The sequence below is a fragment of the Benincasa hispida genome, chromosome 1 (assembly GCF_027475165.1).
Source record: "Benincasa hispida cultivar pf3 chromosome 1, pf3_genome.v1.1, whole genome shotgun sequence".
NCBI classification, from domain to species: Eukaryota; Viridiplantae; Streptophyta; class Magnoliopsida; order Cucurbitales; family Cucurbitaceae; genus Benincasa; species Benincasa hispida.
The window spans coordinates 19044018-19063001 of NC_143478.1; the positions used below are offsets into that span (position 1 = coordinate 19044018).

Genomic DNA, 18984 nt, shown 5'->3' on the forward strand with positions numbered 1-18984 from the left:
ATCGAAATTTGACCATTCTAAACTCTTTCTTTAACAACCAGAAACTTTACGTCTACATGGTTTGACTTCATATTGCTTCTGTTGTTGTTGGAATACATCACAGCCGACTTATTGTCACAAAATAATTTTAGTGGTCTTTCTATGCTAACCACTATCCGCAGTCCAGTGACAAAATTTCGCAATCATATTCCATGATTGGATGTCTCATAACATGCTATAAACTCTGCAGCCATGGTAGAAGAAGCCATAAGTGTTTGTTTAACACTTTTCCAGGATACAACTCCTCCATCCAACATGAAGATATAGCCTGAAGTGGATCGAAAGTGTCTTGACATCCAGTATAATCAGAATACCCAATGATCTCCAAAACTTTTTATCTCCGATAAGTGAGCATATAATCTTTTGTTCTCTGTAAATACCTCATAACCCGTTTGGCTGCTTTCCAATGATCCATCCCTGGATTACTCAAATATCTGCCTAACACTCCAACTATGAACGCAATATCTGGACGCGTATATACTTGAGCATACATTAAACTTCCAATGGCCGATGCATAGGGAACCTTCTGCATCTCCTTAGTCTCGAGTGTTGTCTTGGGGCATTGACCTGAATGAAATTTATCACCTTTAGCGATCGGGGTATCTCCCGGTGCACAGTCTTTCATGCCAAATCTACTCAAGATCTTTTCAATGTAGTTCTTTTGTGACAATCTCAAAATACCTTGAGAACGATCTTGCAGTATTTCAATTCCTAATACAAAAGAAGCATCACCAAGATCCTTCATCTCAAAATTTCTTTTGAGAAATCTCTTAGTATCATGCAATAAACCTACATCATTACTAGTTATGAGTATGTCATCAACATATAACACTAGAAAGATTGAATTACTCCCACTAAACTTGTGATATACACAATCTTCCACAATGTTCACCTCAAAACCAAATGAGGTTATCACTTCATCGAATTTGTGATACCATTGACGAGAGGCTTGCTTGAGACCGTAGATGGATTTCTTTAATTTGCACACCATAGACTTTGAATTATCAGACAAAGTTTTCTAGTTGTACCATATAAATTGTCTCATCAATGTTCCCATTGAGAAACACAGTTTTTACATCCATCTGGTGTAGCTCTAAATCAAAGTGAGCTACCAGTGCCATGATTACCCTAAAAGAGTCTTTTGATGAAACCGGAGAGAAAGTCTCTTTGTAATCAATGCCTTCCTTTTGAGTAAAACCCTTTGCAAAAAGACTAGCTTTATATCTTTCGATATTGCCATGTGAATCTCTTGTTGGAAATTGATTGGATCATCTTCCATTACGTCCACATCATCCTGATGTTCTTGAAGAAACACAATATAATTATCTGGTATTGCACTTCTTCTCTTTCTAGTAGATCTTTTTAGTGGCACTTCTTGAGGTTGTTGAGTTTGAACTTCAGGTTCAACAACGGGGACTTCATGTTGTCCTGTTCTATAATTGGCTCAATAATGAAGTCAGGAATTGGAGCCTGAACATCATTTATAATCACATGAGGAAAAGAAACCAATTTCTCTTCAAAGACAACTTTTCCTATGTTATCTTCCCTCCAAACTCAACATCCTCAAGGAATCTAGCATTTCTTGTCTCAAACAATGATCTAGAAGTGGGATCATAAAACTTGAAACCCCGAGAGTGCTTAGAATACCCAACAAAATAGCAGCTAATAGTTATTGAGTCCAATTTTCTTTCATTAGGCCTATAAGGCCTAGCCTCAGCTGGACAACCCCATATGTGAAGATGTCTAATACTAGGCTTCTTTCCTGTCCACAACTCATAAGGGGTTTTGACTATTGTTTTACTAGGTACCCTATTAAGGATATATGTTGCAGTCTTTAGTGCCTCACCTCAAAGGGATTCTGGTAGAGAAGAATGACTAATCATATTTCTTACCATATCCTTAAGTGTTTTATTTCACCTTTCCGCTACACCATTCATGCTGGGTTTGTCTGGCATAGTGTATTGCGGGACGATTCCACATTCCTCTAGGTATTTGGCAAAGGGCCCTGGACGTTGTTTACCTGATCCATCATATCTACCGTAATAATCACCACCATGGTCAGATTTAATAGCCTTAATTTTCTTTCCAAGTTGAAGTTCAACTTCAGCTTTGAAAGACTTGAAAACGCCCAAGGATTGAGACTTCTCATGAATTAAATATAGGTACCCATATCTTGAATAGTCGTCTATGAACGTAATAAAATATTGTTGTCCATTCCAAGAGGCCGTAGGGAATGGACCACAAATATCTGTATGTATTAGTTCTAAGACGTCTGAGCATCTGTTGGTACCTAATTTTTCTTATGTTTGTCTGCTTTCTCTTAATACATTCCACATAAACGATGAAATTACTTAAATCAAGGGAATCAAGAATTTCATCTGACACAAGTCTCTGAATTCTCTGTTTAGAGATGTGGCCTAAACGCTTGTGTCATAACATAGCAGAATTCTCATTTAATTTACACTTTGCATCACATGAATTAGATAACAGGATCTTGTTAAATGAAGCAAAAGAATCAAACATATATAGATTATCAATTAAAGGACCGGTACCAATAAGCTTAGAATCTTGAAAAAGACCAACTTTATTATTTCAAAAAGAACAAGAAAAACCAAATTTGTCAAAACTGGAAATAGAAACTAAATTTCGTCTAAATGACGGTACAACAAAAGTCTCATTCAGATCCAAATAACAACCAGTTTTTAAAAGTAATCTAAAATTTCAAATAGCTTCAACTGGAACTGCTTTGCGATCGTCCAAATAGATGAATCTTTCAGCATCACTTGGTGGCCGGCTCCATAGGCAACCCTGCATTGATATACTTATGTGAATAGTAGCACCAGAATCTACTCACCAAGTATCTGTAGGTATAGAAGCTAAATTAACTTCAGAACAAACCAAAGTAAGAAGTTTACCCTTCTTTACACGCCACTTGGCGTACTTGGGACAATCTTTCTTGAAGTGACCTTTCTTTTTTTGCAGAAAAAATAAGGATTTTCCGTAGCTTGTTTCTTGTTTTTGTTATGCTGAGATGTCCCTTCTGCAGCATCCACAATTCTCCTTTTCTTCTCATCACTAGAGCCTATTGCCAAATGAGCACGTTCTATCATTTCTCTCTTAATCCTATCTTCTTCTTGCACACATTGTGAGATAAGCTCATTAATACTCCATTTATCCTTCTGAGTATTATAGCTTATCTTAAACTGAGTGAATTGTGCAGGAAGAGAGATAAGTACCAGATGTACGAGTAAATTTTCATTTATCTCGATATCAAGTGCCTTTAATTTACCAGCGAGATTGGACATTTCCATAATGTACCCCTTTATGTTTCCATTGCCCTTATATCTCATAGAAGTTAAAGAAGTCAAAAGACTACTTGCTTCTCCTTTCTCATTTTTAGCAAAATATTTCTTAATTTGAGCAAGGAACTTATTGGCATTTTCACTTTCCGTGATAGAGCCCCGAAAAGACTCTAAAAAGGAGTGTCGAATGATCATCAGGCACATGCGATTTGACCGTTCCCACTTCTCTATATTAGCCGTATTTGGCTGTTCTTCAATAGAAGTAGGTTTATCGGTCCTTAATGCAAGGTCCAAATCTATACGCCCAAGAAGTATCTCTAGGCTTTCTTTCCAAATCTTGAAGTTCGATCTATTCAACTTAGGGATTGAACTTAGATTTCCAGATATTTGAGTAAGGCCATTGAAACAATAAACAACAAAATATATGCTCATAATTAAAACATAACAAAATAATTTCACATATGTGGTGGGCCCTTTTAACAAGATACCTAGCACAACATTGATGTCCAACCTTTGGGCAAAAAACACAACTGTAAATGGTACTCTCATAGTAATCAAAGTTAAAAAAAAATAGCCTTTCTTTGGACCGACTACTTTTCACATGAGCAATCCTTATAATTGCCACATACTCATTACCACATGCATACCCACAATTTGGCCAAATAATTATCTTTCTTTGGGCCAATAATTATCCGCATAAATTCATGAATATGCACATCTTATATTTCATAATTAAAACGAACTAGATAATAGAGGCTACTTTGGTAACATGTTATTTTTAACAAATTCAATCTAAATATAAGATACAATAATATAATAATATTATTGTACAAAAAATAAAAGAGGAATAACACCAAATAGTCTTTTACAAAATTCACTTAATAATTGCATACACATAATATAATTAAAGTAACATAAACATGTGAATATAAAAAAAACAATCAAATTGTAGATTTTAATTCACAAACTTATCAATCAAGAACTAAGAACCCTTTTCAAGAATTTCACCAAGTTATTAATCAATAAAACTTAGAAACGCGGGCAAGAAGTTCAATCAGCAATTAATCCAAATAGTTGATAAATTCAATATTATCAAACTATTAAAAAATAAATTCACTAAATTCAATTAGTTTTTTTAACCTTAAAAAAAACCACAGTGTCCAAAATTACCAATCACAATTCAGTTTTTTTTTCCAGTGGATTTCATCACATTGGTGGACTTTTGTCAAGAATGTTGAACTGAACATCCTTAATTTTGACAATAATAGATCTAAGGTTTTTTTTTTCTTAAAAAAAAAAACTTTAGAAAACCACATTCAATCAAAATAATCAACAAAAAAAAATTTACTTTAATCCACCACTAGCACATCATACATAATCGGTGATGGGTACGCCAAATACTACAGACAAGAATACGGGTTGCAAGAACACATATTGCCAAAGAAAAAAATGACCGCCGAGATTTTCATCCTATCGTTGATGAGTTTACAACGCTACTATAGTAAGCCGACCATTTTTTTTAAATTCTTTAAATTCTTTACCGAAACCCAAATTTAATCAACAATGCTAATGAAAAATGTATAAACTAATAATCCAACATGAAATTCATGTTCTGATACCACTTGTTAGCATAAATTCTTTATATCTATATTGAATAGATAAACCCAGAATAATTCATGTCAAATTGTCAAGAATAACATACCGGATTCCATTGCAAAATTGATGAATAACTTCTTATGATGGATGACTATGGTCTTCCTCAACCAAAACTCCGAATGTCCTTGGTGGGATCTCTTTAGATGGGATTCAAGAAAGTTTTGGTATATTAGGGACCATAGCCCTAAGATCTCTTTATATACTAGTTCAATTAAGGTTCCCATTAAACCCTAATTAACTAGGAATGAGCTTCTACCTATTAAGTCCATACTCAATTAGGAATCTAGAGTCTTAATTAATTAGATTACATAATAGGACCCAATTTAATAAAATGTGATAAATTATTAATCCACATACATAGCTCATACTTTAATTAAACATATTACTATTTAAATATATCTAACAAGGCAATCCAAGGTTTTGCCTTTTGTTAATCACAATTGCAATTTCATTACTCACAAACTTGCTATATATGCCCGTAGACATTGAATGATATCAATTTATCTTGAAGGTCATCCACCATAGGTGGATTTCCTTTTAAAAATTTGATCATTGTTTTTCCTAATTTATTGTTTCTGGTCTATTTTTGTCTAAAAAAAATGATGATAATAATATAAGAATTTTGATTTCAGTGTTTTCTTATTATCATTACTTCCATAAAAAATTGACCAGTGTCCTTGTTATTTTCATAAAATAAGTTTTTTTTCTTTAAACATTTTCAAAAATTTTGATTAAAATTTTTTTTAAAAGAAAAAGATAGTCTTATTTATCAGTTTATTAAGTGTATATTAAATGTAATAATTAAAAACTGAGGTAGTTAATTTTTTTTTGGTTTCAAAGATTTTGTTGGTTTTATAAATTATGAAGAAAAAAAATCATTTTTAAAAAGGAACACAATCTTGTTACCATTAAAAAAAGTTTACAACAATTTTGTACATTTAAAATATTAAAATAGTTACAAAATTTATAATTTTTAACGTAAAATATTAAACCTTTTTTTTGCCCCAAATCTCAAAATTCTAATTTTTAATATTTACTTAAATATTTTATAATTTGAAAAAATAATTTTTAAATAACTGGGGTAGTTATTTTTTTTTTTTCAAATATTTTGTTTGTTCTATAAAATTATACAAAAAAAAAAAAAAAAATTTAAAAAAGGAACAAAATATTGTCAATATATATATATATTACCAACAATTAATTTAGTGTTATATTTAAAATAGCAAAATAAATACTTCATGTATAAGTAAAACATTAAACATCTTTTTGTCACAATTCTTAAAATTTCAATTTTAATATTTATGACAAGGTCATGAAAAAATCTATATTTTATCATCATTATTTTTAAATGAATCTTCTTATTTTCAAGATAATAGTTTATCCTATTTCATTCATTAATTCAATGGAGGTTAACAAAAAGTTTTAACTTATCATATATTAGCTGTAGTTATAAATTTATGATGTCATAAAAAAATACAAGGAAAATTAAAACTAAGAGGAAAATAAATATAAAATATGAATCATGAAGCAATTTGAAGATATAGTTTTTAAAATTGAGATAAAATTAAAATTAGGAAGTCAAATTTTAACTAGTATCTCACTAATGTTCTCCCCATATCTCCTTTACCTAATTTTCTCATATTGATCATTCTCTCCCCAATTTCCTCAACATTCATAAAATCAAAACCTCTCACGTGGATTTAAAAAAATAAAGTAGGCTAAAGAAATACTTACACTTTTTAGAATATTCTTAACCTTTCCTCCACACCTTCTTATTCCCTAATTTTCTCAAATTTCGTTTTCCTTTTGACTTCTTCACATGATCATAACAAGTTCTTCTCGATCAAAATAGAAAATACATTTTTTTTAAAAAAAATATTCAAAAGATTCTCAAGTACTCCTCTTACATATTTTCCTCTTCCCTATATTTCTCAAGTTAATCTCATCTCATTTCCTCATCTTCTCCATCAAAATAAAACTCTTAATTTAAGTTAAATTCTAAAAATAAACCCTTAATCTGAATTAAAAGAAAAAATTGAATTATATAAAGGATGACTTGCATTTTTTTGCTTTTTTTTTCGGAGATGCTGAGAAAAAAATGTACAGAAAAAAACACATACAATAACACACAAAAAAAACTATGAAATAGAAAAAAGATGAGAAACAAAGTGTTCACGAATGACTATAAAATCAAAATAAAAGAAAATAAAAATTTTCTAAAAAAATCAATGTAGAAATGTTTTACAGAAATGGTAAATTGAAGTAAGCACAGTATGATTTACATTTTTTTTTGTTTGATAATGCTTTTTCCAAAGATTCTGAAAAGTAAAATGTAGAAAAAAATACATACAGAGAAAAAGAGAAACAAAGTGTTTAGAAACAAATATAAATTAAAATAGAAGATAAATAAAATTTCCTTAAAAAGATAAATGTAGTATGGTGATTACTTTTTTTTTTTTTTTTTTTTGTTGAAATGGTGAAGTGAGTAGAAAATAAGATCAATCTGGTCTTAGATGTTTGATAAATCTGTCTTTTTTGCAAAGAGGTGTTTTAAGGAAAGGGCATCATGCGTGAAAAGGAAAGGTTATATCTAACTATTAAAGGGGTATAATGTGGATATGATTAAAAATCAAGGGCAAAATAGGAAAGTGAAAATTCTCCTACTTGTATCCTCTTTTAATATAGTATAGATTAATGTCAATTATTATCGAGTTATGTTCACTCTTGCAAATTTTTTTAGTACAAACTAGATTAGGGAGATTTAAACCACAGACTTCTTTGTTCATAGCACATACATATGCTAGTTGAGCTAAGTTTTTGTTGATCATTTTTGTAAAATTTAATTAATTATTAAAAAGAATTAACATTAATATTTCATTTGATATTATCATGAGTTAAAAGATTCTCTCTTTTTAATACATAAAATGACATTGGAGATTTAAGAAGCACCTTTGGATAACAATTTCAATTTTAGTTTTTTATGTTTTGAAATGTATGCTTCTCATAATTGAGCTTCATCAAACTATATAGAAATCTAAATTTTAAATAATAGATACATTTTAACTCCAAAGAACAGAGCCAAATTTGTTATTTAACTGAATGACTATATTTGACTTCAGAAAATGAGGGTCCATTTAGTAACAATTTGATTTTTTATTTTTGTTTTTAAAAATTAAATCTATAGATACTACTTATACTTCCATATTTCTTCATTTGTTATCAAACTATAAGGATGAAATCTAGATTTCAAATAATAGATACATTTTAACTTTCTCCGGACCAAATTTGTTATTTAATTGAATGACTATAAAAAATAAAGGTCCATTTGATAACAATTTGATCTTTGATTTTTGTTTATGAAAATAAAATCTATAGATACCACTTTCATCTTTAAATTTTTTTATTTGTTATCTACTTTTTATCAATGATTTAGAAAACGAAGTTAAATTTTGAAAACTAAAAAAGAAGAATTAAAAACTTATTTTTGTTTTTGAAATTTAACTAAGAATTCAATCAATGTAGTTAAGAAAGATGTAAATCATTATAAAAAATAGAGAAGAAATAGACTTCATTTTCAAAAACCAAAAACCAAAAACCAAAAATAAATAATTACCGAACGACGCCTAAATCTTTGTTGGATAATAATTTCATTTTTAGTTTCTAGTGTTTAAGATTTATGTTTGTTGCTTCCAAAATTTTCAATTATGGATTTCAACATTATTACCGAAACATTTTAATTCATAATTAAATTCTAAAATCAATAACTATTTTTTTCGTTTTAAAAAATGGGCTTGATTTTTTAAAAATACTCTAAAAGGTATATGACAAACAAAAAAAGTGACTAGATGAAGACAATGTTTATAAGTCTAATTTCAACTAAATAATCATCAAGTTTTGAGGTACCTTTCTTAGTTTTTTTATAAATATTCGGTAAAAAGTAAATAACAGAATATGAGATGATGAAAATTTACCAGTGAGAGTAGTGTTTATAAGTTTATTTTTCTAACACCGAAAACCAAAAACCCAATAGCCTATCTTCTAGAAACAAAATCAAAACCTATATAATCATTGATGTTGTCCGTATGCAGGTTGGTTACGGAGAGATATCTACTTAGCAGCGGTGGAAGAAGCCGTCCTTATTACAATTTTTCTTCTTCAAACAGTTCAAACTAAAATAACAATGGGAGGCCATAATTAAATCCATAATCACTTTGGCTCAAAACTAAAGGATAATATGAGATTTCAACCCTGGTCAGCACCATATAAATGTTGGAAGTTGAGATTCATTCTCTAAACAACCACCTCCTCACAGATAAACAGCATTTCATTTTCAAATTTTTGCAGAACAAACCTCTCTTCTGATGTTATAAGGTTGGTAACCACACACTTCTCCTCGGAAAATGGTTTCCTACCTGTACGCCCAGCTCGATGAAGATAGTCGATTGCACATCGAGGCAGGTCGAAGTTGTATATATGAGTTGTTTCGGGCAAGTCAATTCCCCTGGCCACTATGTCAGTTGCTACAATAAGATAACTCCCTCCTTGTCTCACTTCCTGCATCCAAAAATCAACAATTCAAATAAAAAAATGTGTCAACGACTCAACTTCGATGTAAAACCCGAGTTGAGTTATTCATTGTTAGGCAGGAAATAGTGGATGAAAAGTGATGGTATGCAGTGGTTGAGGAAAGAATATTTCCAAAACTCATGCTTATTTAAACTAATTGGAGCAAGAATATCAGACCAGATATCACATCCCAGTTAACTGATCCCGCTGCAGTTTTAACACCCTACTCGGTTAATGGTTATCAGAAGATTGCATATGAAGCGTACCGATAGGGAAGATGCTCGTAAATTGTAATTCACATCTTCCTCGAGAAGGATAATGTCGGAACAACCACCATACGAAGTCTTCAAAAAATCAATCATCAAGGTAGTTGGTGGAATCTTTCCGGCCTTCTTTGACTTCTCTGACTGCAAATCCAATGTAACAGAATCAGACAAGTTAAATTTCTTCAATTTTATAAAATTGAAAGGATTGGCTTTCTAGAACTAGATTTTCCTGAAATCCAGAGTTCCAGACCTAAAAATATGAAGAATCTATAAAGGGCTTAGGTATGCAGCTACAGCTACGCTTGTCGTTTGTCCAGTTTTGTGATTATATGTTTTCTCCATTTTAATTTTTCAAGGGCAACAGTGGATGATATTTAGAACCTCCTTACTGAAACCGCCAATATTAAAAATCATTTCCTGGATATTAATCAATTAGAGCATTCAATTGAGTTGAGTTGTGTCAAGGGAGAGAGGTGTGGTTAGGTGTGTTGCGTCAGTTGGGTTTGACTCATCGAGTGGCGGGTTAGGTTGTTGAGTTGAGTTGGTTGTGCCGAGTGGGGTCGGGTAAGGGGGTGCGTAGTAAGTTGTTCCGTGTCTTCTGGTGTGCTTCCATCTACTACATTTGGCAGGAGCGTAATCACCAGCTTCATGGGGGTAGACCGAGGACGGTGTCTGCTCTGTTTTACCTTATGGTCTCTACGGTTTGTGCTCATGCTGCTTCCTGGCGGGTTGATCTTCTCGGTCTTATCTAGTGCGTTTACAGATGTTTCTCCTAATTTTGTACTTGTCACTGTTCTTTATTTGGTTGTTGGTCCCATGTGGTGGGGTATTGTTTCCTTTTATTTGTTTTCTCCCAGGTGGATGGTGTTGGTTTGCATTTGTTTTGGCTTTGTTTCGGTCGAGTCCTATCTTTGCTTGTGTTTTGTTGCTTTGATGCCTTGATCCCGAGCTATGGGATCCCCTTTGTTGTTGTATAATAATATCACCTATTCTAAAAAAAATAAAATAAAATAAGAGCATTCAATTCGTTGATGATTTTTAGCAAATATAATTTGACATGTTATAACTCTATGAAGCACAGATACCTCATATGAGATAAAGAATCCGTATCAGACACATCAAATACCGATACTTCTAGACTTCCTGGATACGTATCTGACACGCGATTTGACGTATCTATTTTTATGTTTACCTTCTTTTAAAGAAAAAAGATAAACAACTCATCTAATCTTTCCCAATCTAAAACTAAGCAGCCTATTTAAAAAGCTCACTACTCGAGACCAAAATTAAAAGGAAAAGAAAAATAAAAGATCAAACCCTAGAATCATCTAATTTTCATCTTCACATTTGAGTCCTCACAAAGTCTAGCAAAATATAACCCACTTAAATATCTTCAACAATTCAAATCTTCATACTTCTCCCTCAAATTTTCTTCTTCTTCTCTAATCAATATGATTCACTTTTCTATTGTATTTTATTGACTATTTTACTTCAACATCTTAGATGTTACTTTTTGTATTGTATTACAGTATTCGTACTATATTTTATACTATTGTCATTAACTTGTATGCTAAGTTTATCTATATCTTAGATTTTTTTTAAGAAAAAGAAAACGTATTTTCAACGTATTAGTATCCTAGTTTTTAGAAATTGGCGTATTGTCGTATCCTATCGTATCCGTATCTCGTATCTATGTCTGTGCTTCATAGGTATAGCTCGATTTTCTTACCAAAAGTAAAACATGAAGAATCTAAAAGCTTCTATCAAAGACGGCTGTTGGAATATTCAACTTATTTACTTGGTCATTTTTCATTATAAGGCAATCAATACAAACCTGCTCACTGACAAAAATGATTGCAGACTGGGGTTTATCTGTTAGTAATAAGGACAGGAAGGCTTGGTGCTTTTTGTTCTTCTCACATGTCTGTCAAACTCAAGCAAAAGATAATATTTCAGCAAGTTAAATAAAAAAATATTAGAAAAAGGAAATTCAATGTCCAGTGATATGGCTGGGGATACTCCCAATAAAATTTCGTACCACAAATCTATGTAGTAGACATGATGGCATGGGCTGAATTGGGTTAATATGAATATGGATAACATTATTCTGCAAGAGAAAGAGAGGGAAAATTCTATCAAGCTAATGAGGTTAATGGCTGAATTGCATCACAAATTGGAAATGACCAAAAAGAACTTCATCTACCTTGGTCCACTTCTGCTGTATACAATCATGAAGGAAATGCCTATGCTGTGGAATTGACGCACTTGCAAAAACAGTCTGGCGGTTATTGAATGAAGAATATGATGTCAAGAGTTTTTTTAGGGAACTAACTTGCTTTGAGGAACTAAACATGAAATCAACCTGGCAAGTGAATGGAAAAAAACGATGTCAAGTTGAAATAGAAGTCCAAAACAAGCTTACTTTAGCAGTTTTATGATGTTTATTTATTTATTTTAAAGACATTTGAGTAATAACCTAAGCAAGTTGTTTTTGTGGCTGCAAGCCTACAAGTACATTACTACACAACGTACAATCTCACGATCTGTCCAGAAAGTATGTGCCAAAAAGCTACCAGGAAATAAGACTTCTTTGCAAGTACCTCATCAATTACTAGCACATTCAGTGAACCAAGGTTAAGAAATTGTCTCTCTACCATTTGGCATAAGCTCCCTACTGTTGCCACCAGTATTGTAGGGGGATCTGCCTGCAAATTTTCATAACTCAAACTTATACTCTAGATGAGAACTTTTCTTCTATTATCACAATCCAAGAGACTGAGAAGGTGAAATAAACAACAATCAAGGGTCATTTGTGAAACTTCAGAAATTCAAACGAAGTTGGCTATGGCGATGCATTTTTTGTCTATAATTGTGAGTGTTTGAGTATCAACTATGCTCATAAGACAACTATCTAACCTTACTATATTTGGTTGCGAAGGAAATTCGTAAGATATAGGTAACAACCATAGCTTGTATCTACTCCTTCCAAGTATTTTAATATTTATATTAGTCCTTATTGACCATTAGACCAACCCATACATCTACAAGCCATGAAAACATATACTCTAAACGAGTAATTAAATATATTTTTTTAGAAATAACAAGTAATTAAATATATCGAACACTCTCTAACCCAAAACCCTTCTCCAGTTTGTTGACAACTTCACATAAAAGCCATTGAGTCTACTTAAGAAGAGAAACAGATGCAGCACCTTTAACCAAGTCTTGTGTCTCCTCAACAAGCCTCCATCTAAAAGAGCCATGACAACATAAGAATTTAGCCCATGTTCAGAATCAGGAGGCCTTGCGGCTAACATCCTAGCAACTTTTGTAACCTGACTTCCATTCCACCAGGTCAAAAAACAACATTACCATAAAAAAGTAAGAAAAATCAATCAAATCACCACCACTTATTTTTGTCACTCTGCCAAATGAGTTTTTACCAAAGAAACAGAGAACAAATTTCAGAACTATAGAATGAAAAATAAGAACAAATGAAAGAAGTAAATACGTAAAGTCCAAGCACAATTTGGAAGATAAAGAGTCCAATCTTACTTGCATTCCTAGCTCCCGTGTGGGTACTACAATCAATGCTTGAACAGCTGATTTATGAGCGTTGATTACAGAAAATATCAATAGCAAATATGTCAGCGTCTTCCCAGAACCTGTCTAATAGTATAAGAGTAACTGAGTAAGTAACGAGCAGTATACGGAATTGCAAAATACTACACAAACAAACAACCAAAATAGTGCATTCTCCGAGAAGATTACTTTATATACATAGACTTGACCTGCGCATGAAGCACACAATCCCGACCCGAAAACAGAACTGGGAGAGCTTGCCTCTGCACATCAGTTGGGGCAACAAATCCAATTTCCTCAGTCCTACATTATTTAAGAGAAGAAAATGGAAGGAAAAAGAAGACACCCCATAAGACAAAATGATAGATTAAGAGTGGACTCAAAAGATTTGATGGAATATGGAGACTTGCCTGCGCAGTATATGCTCGGGAACATGTCCATTGCAGATCTCACGGAGAGTGGAGACCTCGAAATTAGAATCGGCTACGTTCTTTAAAGAAGACGAGCTCAGAAGGGCTTGCGGAGGCCTAAATTTAAAGATGGAGCAGATGGGTCCAAAGCTATTGATGAAATTTGGTAATTGAAAGGCTAAATAAACTGGAAAACGCCTTTCAGATGAGAGGAGAAGCCGAGGGGGATGGAGTTTGGCAGTGGGAAGAAGAGTTGCAGCCATTGAAATCGGACTAAGAGTCTCTTGGGGCTGAGAGGAAGACGGTAGAAGGGCTGTAATGGAGAGTCGCCGGCGCCGGTTGTGAAGTTGTCGGTGCTTTGTAGTTTGTGAGTGGCGTAATACTGTGGAACCTAACCGTCTGGAAAAGTTTGGAGAAGGATAAGGTTTAAGATTGGTTAAATTAGAGATGTTTTCGAAAGTGTTTAATAAACTTTCAAGGTTGTATTTATAAACTTTTAATTTTGTATCTAAAATGTTTGACGAATCAAAATTTTATAAAAATTGGTTAATATAAATTTGAATTTATATTAGACCATACACTTTCAATTTTGTATTCAATAAATATGTGAATTCTATAAATTTCAAAAGTGTAAAAACTAAATTTGTAATTTTACAAGTTCATCACACAAACTTCAAGATTCAATGACTAAATTTGTAATTTAATCTTTAAAATTTTAGGTAAATTATTATTGTACTCGACTTGATTTCAATCTCTCTCTAATTATTAATAAATTTTGGTTAATATTAATTATGAATTTTAATAAATCATCCTCACACTCTTTATTAATTGGGCATCAATCATATTTATACAAGTGTGGGCCAAAAGAATTATTTACAAAAGATAACAAACTAACATCTCATTTACAAATAACAAAAACTATAACTATCAAGCTATTGAAAAGATGGAGAAGTTACACACAAAGACTTGGTAAATATATCATCCAACTGGTCAAAGGAATGGATTGGCAAAAGCTTAATAGAACCATCAATAATTCGGTCTCGAACAAAGTGGCAAACTAATTCGATATGTTTCATCCTCTTATGAAACATAGGATTAGAAGCTATTAAATGGTTGCTTGATTGTCACATGATGGCAAAGTAGAACTAATATGCATCTCATCAAGAAAACTCTAAAGCCATATGATTTCACAACTTGCAACAACTAAAATGCAGTACTCAGCTTCAACTGATGAATGAGAGATTGTTTGTTGCTTTTTGAATGTTTGTTGCTTTTTGAACTTCCATGACACAAGTGAATGGCCAAGAAAATGCAAAAATCAATTATGGACCATCTGGTATCAAGACACATTCCCCAATTAGCATCAACAAATGTGCGAATGGCAAAGCATGTGACTTTAGGCAAAAGAATACCTTTTTTCCAGTGGAACCTTTTAAGTATTTTATCAAGTAATGAGCTGCATAGAGATGTATCAGTGTGGGTTTAGCTTGACTTAACTTGTGGACTGTAAAAGTGATTTCTGGCCTCGAGACTGTCAAATATCAGAGCTTTCCAACTAATCTCCGATAAATAGAAGCATATTAAGAAGATCGTTATCATTAGCTTTCAACTTTATATAAGGATCCATGGGCAAAGTAGTTGGTTTAGCGCCAAGTAAACCAGAATCCTTAATCAGTTGTAACGTGTAGTGTCGGTGAGATAAAAACAAACTCGACTTGGATCGAGCTAATTCAAGACCAAGGAAAAACTTCAAGGAGCCCAAGTCTTTCAATTTGAAAGCTTTGTTGAGAGTGTTTTGAGATGCTCAATATAAACATCAATAGCTTCTATTATTATTATTATGTAATCTACATAAACCAATAGAGCTAGGAAAGTCTTGTCTTGGCCTCTAATGAACAAAGAGTAGTATTCTTTTGATTGTCAGAATCTTAAAGACAACAAAAGAGCAGAGAATTTGACAAACCATTGCCTTGAGACTTGTTTCAAGCCATAAATGGATTTGTGCAGCTTGCAAACCATTTTCCAAACCATTTTCTCCCCCTGAAGTGGACATAGTGGTTTACAGCCTAAGGGTAAATCCATGTATACTTCCTCAAATAAGTCACTATTTAGGAAGACGCTACTTACATCGAGCTGAAGAAGTGGCCATTGTTTGGAAACTGCCATGGTAAGAAGAGTTTTAATAGTAACCATTATGACTACATGGGAAAAGGTCTTAAAGTAATTGAGCTTATCGAGGCCTTCTTGTTGAGTGTAGCCTTTGGCAACAAGTCTTGCCTTGTATCGCTCAATAAACTCGTCTGCTTTGTGTTTGATTTTGTCAGCTTCCATGGCATCTAACTCAGTCTTCATTGTCTTTCTCTAATGATCACATTTAATAACTCATGATAAAATTTGGTTCTAGAGTAGTAGAAATATGTAATTTAAAAGTTTTTATTGTGGTGATAGTTTGATACGAGAGATACTGATCAATAGGATGCTTGACAGAGGGCTTTGAACATGGTATCATGGTTAATAAGTTGTAATGATGCTTGTAGATATGAAGGAGGCTTAGAAATTCTTATGGATCTTTTGGGTAACGGTTGTGTACTGGTGGGTTTTGAAGTTCTTTAATAACTAATGAAGGAGAGGTTTCAGCAAATGATTCAACGATCTGGGATGAAGGGGATATAGGATTAGATTCTGTTTAGGATGTTTGAATATTGTGATCATTATCACTGCTGGAAACAAGATTAGAGGTTGTTATAGAATTTGGGGTAGTAGTATTTTTCTCCATTATAGAATAATTAGCATGATCAACAAACGACTTAGGTAAGACAATGGCATGGAATGAATCAACAATGCATTTATTATTTGGGATGATGTGAAATGGGAAGACGTGCTCATGAAAAATAACATCTCTTGAGAAGAAAAACTTCTTGTGTTCAATATCATACAACTTGTATGCTTTTATTCCAGAAGGATACCCAACAAAAACAACTTGTGTAGCCCTTGGTTTCAACTTGTGTCTTCCTTAGGTTAGAGTGCATGCAAAGCATAAAGAACCAAACGCTTTTAACACATGATAATCTAGTATGGAACTAGTGAGCATCTGAAAAGGATACTTACAACTAAACAACTTAGACGATCTTCTATTGATGAGAAAAACTGTAGTTAATACACAAACTTTCCCAAAAAAGATATGGAACTTGTGATCGTAAAAATAATGCTCGAGTTGAGGATGTGTTGATGCTTTCTCTCTACCACAGAGTTTTGTTGAGGGAAGCCTACACATGAGAACTGCTGTATAACTCCATTTTGTTTAAAGAGTTCAGTGAATATCAATTCAGAGGCATTTTCTGATCTGAATTGTTTATTCTTCTTATCAAATTGGGTTTCAACAAGTTTAAAAAATTGAGGTATAACAGTATAGACATCAAACTTATGTTTAAACATGAAAACCAAAGTGAAATGAGTTGCATCATCAACGATAGTGAGAAAAAAGTGTCCAACATAAGTAATAGTTGAAAATGGGCCCCACATATCCACATAAATTTAAATAAGAGCATTATCGGACAAGTGATTACTGGAAAAAAAGGTAAATATCTTTGTTTGGCTAAGAAACAAACATTATATGGAAAATATTATGAAGTAAACTATAATTCAAACTCAAAACATTACGCAAAGAGGTTATGCATTCAGCAGAGGGATGGCCCAATCTTTGATGCCAATGGACAACTTTGTCATCAGCAACAACACATATGTGGTTTAATGGAACATAAAGATTTAGTAGTTTCAAAAGATATAAACCACGCACAAACTTAGCATTACCAATCTTCCTCGAAATGCACTCGTCTTGAATGATGCAACCGTTAGTATTAGATTGAACATGAACTGAAGGAAAATCTCTTATGAGAGCACTTACTAAAAATAGGTTGAAGGAAAATTCAGGAAGATAGAATACATTTTTTAGGATTAATGTCGATGATATGTAGACAATGCCAACACTTTTGACTATTAAGGTTTGTTTATCAGGTAAAGTGACAGATGTTGAACAATCAGTCATGGTACTAGATAAATTTTTTTAACAACAAACATGGGCAGATGCACCCAAATCTACTATCCAAGAAGGTATAGAGTTAGTACCTACAACATATGATGCATTTGGAGATGAAAAAGATCCAGACAAAGATGCAATAGAAAGTTGAGATTGAAGTTGATTGAGAATGGTTTGACATTGTAAGATAGCATCAACGATGTTATCGTATTGATAGGATCAACTCATTGAATAACAACTGAGTTTGTAGAATTCACATTGACAGAAGCAGTGGAATTGGCATTATGTTGTTGTTGTTATTCAGTTTTATATCTAGGTGGATAGTCGTGGACTTTGTGGCATTTATCAATTGTGTGTCCTACAATTTTACATTGAGAGCAAACATGGCAATCTTTACGTTGCTTTGAAGAAGAATTATTCTTCGAATTTTTTGTAGAGACGACAAGAGCAATTGCAAACATAACTGTTGGAAAATATCCAATGGATGTCTGTTGCTCTTCCTGAAGAAGTGAGGGCTCAAGTAACAAATGGAATAGGATCCATTAGAAGCAACTATGCACGAGCATGAAGGAAGGACTTGTTAAGTCCCATGAGAAAATCCATAAGGTATTAAGCTCGATAGAAAATCAACCATATCACAAATTCCTCCACAACAACATACTCCACAATTGTAAGAATGACAGTATGTATTAAATGTTGGGATTAGTGTCCTAATTCTCCCAGAGTCTCGTTGTTTGTAATGATACACATTGTTGATGAATAAAATAACTGTTATTTCATTCTGACATTTACTTATATCCAATAAACAAAGCTCCATGGTTATCTTATGTAAACTTAAGCATGTATATATGATATACAAGTGGATCATGCCTTAAGTGATAACCTAAATAGGTATGTAGTATAAGGATTAAGGTGAGATACCTGATCCTGGTGACACTACGGATGCGGCCCGCTTTGTAGAGGTTTGCAAGTGTTGTAAACTACTACAGATGGTAGATCCTGACCATTCATGTGGAGACATGCGAGCAGGGGTGTCCTATACAAAGAGTTTGTATAAGACCGAACCACGAGATGACTAGACTCTGTATATAACGCCGTTGATACTAGAGACTTACATCTCAACTAAA

General features: G+C 32.8%; 1 protein-coding gene across 5 annotated transcripts; it reads right to left on the bottom strand.

Annotated features, from left to right (window-relative positions):
- Positions 1–9033: 9033 nt before the first annotated feature.
- LOC120069533 (P-loop containing nucleoside triphosphate hydrolases superfamily protein) lies at positions 9034–14282 on the bottom strand. Of its 5 annotated transcripts, none has more exons than XM_039021333.2 (10): positions 13822–14282; positions 13621–13714; positions 13385–13494; positions 13042–13164; positions 12430–12534; positions 12033–12191; positions 11868–11936; positions 11664–11753; positions 9830–9970; positions 9034–9551 (listed from the first exon to the last, which is right to left on the bottom strand). In XM_039021333.2, exons 3-10 carry the CDS (start codon positions 13388–13390, stop codon positions 9288–9290), a joined length of 957 nt encoding a protein of 318 aa, XP_038877261.1. In that variant the 5' UTR covers positions 13391–13494; positions 13621–13714; positions 13822–14282; the 3' UTR covers positions 9034–9287. The 5 variants fall into 5 exon arrangements, with proteins under 5 accessions (XP_038877261.1, XP_038877263.1, XP_038877244.1 ...); XM_039021335.2 differs by having other exon boundaries at positions 13385–13498; positions 13601–13714; positions 13822–14279; XM_039021316.2 differs by having other exon boundaries at positions 13385–13498; positions 13822–14277.
- Between the last annotated feature and the right edge of the window lie 4702 nt (positions 14283–18984).

What these genes read in the sequence shown, in the direction of transcription:
- LOC120069533 (XM_039021316.2), bottom strand. Translation starts at nt 14,084, where the DNA reads ATGGCTGCAACTCTTCTTCCCACTGCCAAACTCCATCCCCCTCGGCTT. An exon ending in TACAGCAGAAGTGGACCAAG is followed by an intron (nt 11,937 to 12,032) that starts GTAGATGAAGTT and finishes TTTCTCTTGCAG; the next exon opens with AATAATGTTATCCATATTCA. An exon ending in GTCTACTACATAGATTTGTG is followed by an intron (nt 11,754 to 11,867) that starts GTACGAAATTTT and finishes TGAGTTTGACAG; the next exon opens with ACATGTGAGAAGAACAAAAA.